The sequence below is a fragment of the Anneissia japonica genome, unplaced genomic scaffold, assembly GCF_011630105.1.
Source record: "Anneissia japonica isolate Jap-2015-1 unplaced genomic scaffold, ASM1163010v1 scaffold287932_len317664_cov166, whole genome shotgun sequence".
NCBI lineage: Eukaryota > Metazoa > Echinodermata > Crinoidea > Comatulida > Comatulidae > Anneissia > Anneissia japonica.
Window position 1 is genome coordinate 199,046 of NW_022735649.1, and position 8,016 is coordinate 207,061.

Consider the following 8,016-nt stretch of genomic DNA (forward strand, 5'->3'; position numbering starts at 1 on the left):
AGATGTGTATAAGAGACATACCGAGACGCTCCGAGATTTTACAAGGATATTACACGGAGGTACTTTCACACGTGCCGTAAAATGTTAATTTTGGTTACATTTTGTTACATTTGGTAAGATTTTTGTACGTGTGAATCGGGTATAAGAACCACTACTGCACAGAATTTCCAAATGCTAATTCAGACATGCATTACTGTAGGGTATGAAGTTAACTGTGTTGTTTTGTTTGTATACAGTAGTATAAACTGTAATTTAACTTGTTTGTTATTTATCTTTGACTTATTTTATAAACTCATCTCTTTTTTTTCTCTTTAAGAACAATTTGTTATTAAGGCAATTCCAATCTGCTCTTCAACATAATACTGTAACAGTGTCAGAAGTGCTAGGCCTGTATATCCTATCCTATCAAAAGGGAACTTAAATGGCAGCTCCTGGGTAGGTCCACAGAAAATATACAATATATTTCTTGAATGTTTCCTCAAAGTCATCTGAGGTTTGTGTGGTGAATTTTCCAACTTTATTAAGTAAATAACAGTATCAGTAGTAACTATTTAGAAGAAATGAAGATTGCAGTAACCATTTTTGGAGAAACAATGTTCTTTTTCATCTCAAACATCACATTCCTCATATACAGTAAAGCACATCTAATACCCAGTAATTGTTACACCGGTAGAGCACTAGATCTATCTATTATTATTACTTATTAAGAAACATGGATCTGATATCCACAGGGTAACACATTAATAACAGATAGTCTATAGACTCTTTCCCTTTACCAATCTATATTTAGTTTTCTCAGAAAGCACTGAAACCAGAAGCTGCCAGCAGTAGTTAAGTACAGCCTGCAGTGTAGTGCATGCTGATAATGTTCTGTATGTTGATTACAGTATGTTTGAAGTTACTAAGTTTCCTATTAATGCACGAATACTATAAATCTATCAAAACACCACACAAAGTTTACAAAATGTAACAATACAAATAAAATAGTAGCCTTTTATTATCATTCACGGTGTAAAAAGTACAACTGGTGTCCCTTGACGGACAGATTTAAAAGCTTTTGTTTGCAAACAAACCAAAGAAAAGTTGGTCAGTTATTCAATCTTCTATATTACTGAGGTTGAACACTAAATTGTGATAAAAACACCAAACTCCTATATTGTGGCTATAAAGATCAACTTCATATGCAAATTGTTAAGCGTGTGATTGAAAGGATCACAAAGTAGATGCTCAATGCCTGGAAGCATCTACCGCAATTAAGATCAGTCAGCAATGAACAGGCTCAAGTGAAGGCATAATTCATGTAGAGGCACAGAAAAGGAATCTGTACATCCGAACAAGAATGGTAAAATCTTTGGCATCACAAAACATTGACCTCTAGAGGCACATGGGGAATCTATTCAATCCAACATAAACTGTTATCAACTAAAGTTGGAATTCTCTAAATTGCAAACTATTCTTTCCCAACCCACCTAAATTTACCAAACTATAAAGTACGTGGGAGAAACACATCTACCACTACAATTCTTTAAGCCTTATAGTAGTTTCTTTATTTGTCTTCACTAACCTGTGTATTGGAAATATGGGCTGGCCCCGGGCACCCGCAACAGCATCACCTTAAAACACTGAGCAGACACACAGACACAAACATATTCCTTGACTGTTCCTTAAAGTCAGGCTCCGGAGGAAAAAAATGTTTTGATATGTTGTAGAACTGATTTTTCTAAGACAGAAAAAAGTTGTTTGACGAAAAACTTGGGGAGCAGTGCATGAGATACAGAAATTTTAATATTTAAAAACTGGAGGAATAAGGTGTAAAAATGCAAGATGTTAGTATTATTATTGAGGAAACGTAGCCACAACACACAGTGCATATTTTTTTACAGTGTGTGTATGTATATATATATATATATATATATATATACATGTGTGTGTGTGTGTGTATGTATGTATGTATGTAGAGTATGTATGTATATATGTATGTGTGTATGTATGTATACTACCTTTATTCGGCTCTTGGGGGAAACTCTTTTCTCTATGATTTCGCCTTAACGTCGCTTTAGTTTCCCCTTAGCGACACTACTTTCGCCTTCATTGTTTTAGTTTCCCCCTCTGGATGCTTCTAAGCGTGTATATATACACATTTATATATATATACATATATATATATATATACATATATATATAATAATACAAGAAACACTTTATAACAAGTCAACAGTGCAAGCCAGCATATCTGAGCACTGCTGGTCGAGAACAGCACACATGGTTCAAACTTTAAGAAGTTATAGAACCTGAATGAATGGAAAATGCTGCATCGAACTGCCTTCCCCATTAACTCTTTTTAATTGTAAAACTTTAATTTACAATACAGTAATGGCTCAAAACAGACAAGATTTTCTGTGCTCCTACCAGGGATTCACTCACTGACCCTGTTGAATGCAATTAAAAAATCTGGGATGTGGTGTTGCTAAACAAGTACATATATTTTTTAATTTGCCTATTATCTGATTATGATCAATGAGAAACTGAATTAAACTATACAATTATTATTTATAAAATTTAAGTCTTTCAAAAAAAACCACCAAGAATATGAATCACATGTTGCAATTTCATCTACTGTACAGTACAGGCAGAGATTTCTTGGCACAAGACCACCAAGGTTGAGGTTTTCTTCCTAAACTGAACACAGCATTGTTTAATATTGTAATGAATAAAAAACTGTTGTGAAAATTTATGTAAATACCTGTACAGTTTAGTTATTGTATAAGATTTAAGAGTGATGTATTTAATATTTAAAAAATTGTAGGTTACTCACACAAAAAATGGAAACAAATTTTACTATAGGAGTGGTATTTTTGCCCTACCAGACGTGTTTTGGTACCGAATACTAAATTTACGTTCCCAAAAACTTGGGAAAAAAAATTTGTAAAGATTCGGGTGGGAATCAAACCCACAACCTCCAGATAACTAGCATGGCATCATAACCACTGGACCACCGAGCTTGCGCTTAGTGACTATTGTTGAATCCAATTCCCAACGTGCAGCGCTTACTTAGTAAAAATGCTATTCAAATTGCAGTACTGCCGACATTTGGGGATCAGATTCAACACTAGTCACTAACACTACTCTAGTACTGTAGTAGCAATGACACCAGGAAAGTTACTGAAGGTTGTGGGTTCAATTCCTGATTTGTTTAGTACAGAGTATTTGGTACAGTAAGTCAACATGTCAGGTAGGGCAAAAACACTACTCCTATATTTCCTGACGCAAACACACATCAAAATAAAAACATTGGTACAAAAAGTTAGTGGAAACATACCATCTATCAAAATGTACCCTGTCCAGAATCGTGTCTCAGCCATCCCAGGACTCAGGCACATCCTTAATTGAGATTTAAAAATAGCAATGGGTGGCAAGCCACAAATAGATAACGGTAAAGAATTCCATAATTTAGGTGCATATACCAAATCAATAAAATAGAAACCCATTAACACTGCCTCTTACTGTATGTTTTAAAAACAAGTACATAATTAGCAAGTCGCAACAGCATGTTTGGTATGTCAGTAGAGGTAAAAGTTAATCCGGATGCATGGATAAATTTTAGTGACCCATCCTGAGAAATATTTTTCTTCCTTTATAAGTTACCTGCTTGGTTAAAGCTACTGTAATAAAATAAACTTGAAAATATCAACCAACATGCTATACATTAATTTCAGTCCTTGAATGGTCTTCAAACTTGGTCTAAGGAAACACCAAGTAGGCCTAACAAAATAGTCATTATTTTTTCTATATACTTTTAATTAAAAAACCTGATTTGAGCTTATAGTGTGTTAACAGAAATTAAGTAAGTTCCAAAGATTTATTCCCCAAGCAGTACATTCTTAAATCAATCAGAGTTCACTGGATATTATGAACATCAAAATGTTTACACTTATTATCTATACTTTTTAAGGTGCATTATATTGTACAATTTCAAAAATAGAGTGCTGTAGTTTTATGTCCAACAGTGTGTAATGTGTTTGCGTGTTGCTTAACACATTCCATCAGGCGTCATGGATGGGTGCAGCTCAGCATACAGTTCACATGTTGCCTTTCAATGCTCCAAACTCCACTTTCTTTCTTTCTTAAAGTTTAGACTGACATAGACTGATTGTATGTACCATTAGTAGATACTCATGGTTCACTTAAATTCATACACATTTCATGATTATTATGCCGACTGGGGGCTGAACACAAATTCACAATATCAAAAAAATATGATAATGGTAAGCACTTGACCCTACATTAAAAATTCTTATAATCAAATTTACTTGAAAAAACAAAACTAACCAGTTTCAAGAAATCTGATTTAAAGATAGGAATAAATGAAATTTGAAATTATAGAGAATATAGTTGTATGGATTTTTAACAATCATACATGAAGTACAACAGAGGTTCCAAGTCTCGTGTCAGACGTGGAAGTCTCCTGGAAATCAGGATGACATTCCCACTTACTGTACACGAGCGAGCAAGCAAGAAACTCCAGAAAAATAACCCATAAACCTAATAAGCAAAACATATAAACAAATATAACAATAGGCCTAACCTCTTTCGTTCAATGTCTGTTTGATATTACTTTTTTACAGTTTTAGTTTTCTTTATTTTATGATGTAAACAAGGAATTGAATTTAATATAATTGAACATTGAATTCAGCTGCTTTTACAACAAAATGGTAAATCTGAAGATGATTTATATAAAGGCAGGAAATATTTAGTAGATAGGCCTAGACCATTAATATTAATATAAATATAAGGAGATAGTTTCATTCTCTTTCGTCACTGTCAGCTGCAAAGATACACTAAATTCATTTCATCAAGGCCTAAATTTAAAAAGCCCCATTCCCGGCAAAATTTCGTTGTTAAAGAAAAATCTAATTTTTGTATAATGTTCAATAAAGATTTATAAATATAGTACGGAATTGCTTGTTTAACTGAATTTAGACATTCCTAAGCATGAAGAAAATGTAAAAAAAACTGAAATTTGATTTTTTTTTGTGTTCCATACAAAAAATAAATGCAGATGAATTTTTCATGTTTGATTTTGTGACAGGTCTGCGAAGAAATATAGTAGGCGTCGAAAAGATTAACCTATCCAACACTGCCAGGCTAGGCCTAGCCTTACCTCCATTTAGGTTCTGTTATCACACATAAAAATGGCCAACATGATATTTTCTGTGTCTAGTATTGACACTTGTGAAATATAATATTTCATAGGAATTATTTCAAATTTATTAAAGAACTGATTCTGACCGAGATTTTAAACACTTAAACAAACATTATCTCAGGCCTACCCGATTGACCGCATTGTGCGAGAAGCGAAATACAAAAACTAATCCCATTAGAAAGGGTGCACTTTATTGACTATATAAAGTATACATACTGTAAAAGCGAGAGTATTCCAGCAGATGCGATCTACAACCTCTGAATTTGCCTAGTAACGAAGAATTAATCGAGAAAATGGTAATATTCTATGAGAAATAGTCTGTATTTCTCCTTTTTTTTTTATTCTTTTGCGTAAAAGTAAAAATTATGACAATATTTTTCCATGATTTATAATAATTAGAGTAATGCATGCATCTTTTCAAAAAAAAAAAAATCTTGGTTTTTTTTTTGTGAAATTTTGCCGGGAATGGGGCTTTAAGTTTAATTCCTGAGAATCCAATGAAATTAAATTAACTAGCATAATTTTAAAGAATGAAGATGGGTCAAAGGTAAATGTATCTATTTTGCCTAACTTACCAATTAGCAATTTCTCGGTTGTCCTCCTCTGGAAGAGCCTTCAATATTTCCACAACAACCCCATGGAATGGATAATCAGCAAAGCAGAACACGTCCGGATTGGATAAAATCTGTTGTATCCATGACAACTGGAAAAACAAATAATGCAATCATGAATCACAAAAACTAGGTACAGTGGGTTTTTTTTTTTTACGAAGCAGCAGCCTAAAATTCTTGTACATTTCAAAAGGTCACTTCTCAAGCTTGAGGGCTGCAGTTTCCATTTTACCAACCAAAATGTATGGGGTGAGTTATGTATGTCAATGAACCTTTTCATTGAGGCTTCCAAATATCACTTAGCAGGAAAAAAAAAAAAATTTCACCAACATCATACAAGTATAATATGTTAAGACTTATAATAGTACTTCATGCCATCAAGGATTCTAAGCACTTCATATATATATATATATATATATATGGTATATTAGTACTAAATTTGTGACAATGACAACTGGAGTAACAAAGACCAAATAACTTTGTATTTAATTGAAATGTTGTTTGGAAATTATTAAGCTTAATCTTACAAATTAATAAATTATGTATTTTTCATATAATAATTAAACACAGTTTTTGTTGGCAATCCAACTGACAGAAGATTATTAGTTTCAGTTTAAAATTAGCAGGATCAATAATAATGATAATAATTTTTAATACAGTAACTATTATATTTTCATAGTGAGTTCATAATATTATTATCATTAAAGTAAAAATTATGACAATATTTTTCCATGATTTATAATAATTAGAGTAATGCATGCATCTTTTCAAAAAAAAAAAAATCTTGGTTTTTTTTAGTGAAATTTTGCCGGGAATGGGGCTTTAAGTTTAATTTCTTGGTCTAATAATAATTTCATAATTGATTCAATCATTCCTCTATATTAAATTATGACCATTTTAATATATTCTAAAGTATTATTAAACTTAGTCTAGGCCTGTCTCGGTCTGTGCTAGGCCAGCCTAGGCCTATCTATGGATTATAGTCGGAACTTTACTTACCAAGACCGAACAATGGGTACGTTGGTTTACGACGATGGCTCGTTGTGTTTGAGACATCGCTTTCCCAAAATTTCATTTGACCAAATGATCCTGGAGAACTGTCGGTATAAGATGGACTTCTCTCTGAACTAGAATTATCCATCTTTACATAAATATGTGTTCAAATCATTTTGAAACTTCCAGCTCATAACAGTGGAATTTATATAAAAGGAAAAATCAAAACACTTCTTTCGCCCACTTACACATTATGTCACCTCTGACCTTTGTAAGAAAGTCTCTCAACTTCTGTATGTAGACTTCATGAACCAGACTGTTGTCGCAGAAAAGTTTCATAAAAAAAAATGCAGGAGTCTGTACATTCAATATTTTTTTTAATTTCTTAGCCTGCTTTTTATATTCAGGTTTAAGCTTTCTATTCAAAACTAAACATGAAAATGTATTTCACGCCAGAGACTAACTAATAACGATGGCTCATATAACGGGATCCCAACGAAAATCAAAACAAAGAATATAAAAGAACACACACGTACCATTGACAAACAACAAGAGGAAAAAAGTTAAAAATTTAAAAAAAATAATTTTTTTTTCTTTTTTAACATAGTTACTAACCGTCTCGCATCGTGCGGGACGGTTCAAAGTGATTTTGGATGAAACACGCATTTTGCAAATAATGGTAATGATAATGGTGGGATATTTGTAGTGCGGCGCCTTCCACAATAAAATCGTCTCAAGGCGCCGAAGAAAAGGTAGGACCATAAATTATAAAAAAATAAAATTATATTATATCTTAAATTAATTAGCCTATATTAATTAGAATATTTTTTTTTATATTTGTTATAAGTTAAATAAATAAAAATAAATAAATAAATAATTTAAATAAATATATTAATAAGTAAACAAATATAAAATTATAACAAATAAATAAATAAATAAAAATAAGTAAAAAAAAAAAAGCCTTCAAAAACAGGCAGACCAAGGAAGGAAAAAACCAAACAGCAGCACGAAAAAGCACACTCCTGTTGTTGAGACGGCGACACCACCACTACACGCAGGTACTCCGGCGACAGTATGCTGGGCTCCGGTAGGTTCCACCTTGGATAAGCCTCGGCTCTACTACCGTGCACTGCTAAGGTGGCAACGCCGGCTCAAGTAAGGGAGTTGCGACTTTAAGGAACACTTAAATACTCTAAAACACTAAATTAA

The 8,016-nt window shown here is 32.6% G+C and overlaps 1 protein-coding gene across 2 annotated transcripts in view; it reads right to left on the reverse strand.

Moving 5' to 3' along the window:
• LOC117116663 (centrosome-associated protein 350-like) overlaps positions 1 to 7,061 on the reverse strand; it is a 54,920-nt gene extending 47,859 nt beyond the window's left edge. For both annotated transcript variants that reach the window (XM_033260744.1, XM_033260743.1), the window contains exon 1: positions 6,814 to 7,061. In XM_033260744.1, the coding sequence (XP_033116635.1) occupies positions 6,814 to 6,955 (142 nt within the window). In that variant the 5' untranslated portion in view covers positions 6,956 to 7,061. The remainder of the gene's footprint in view (positions 1 to 6,813) is intronic.
• Positions 7,062 to 8,016: the final 955 nt, after the last annotated feature.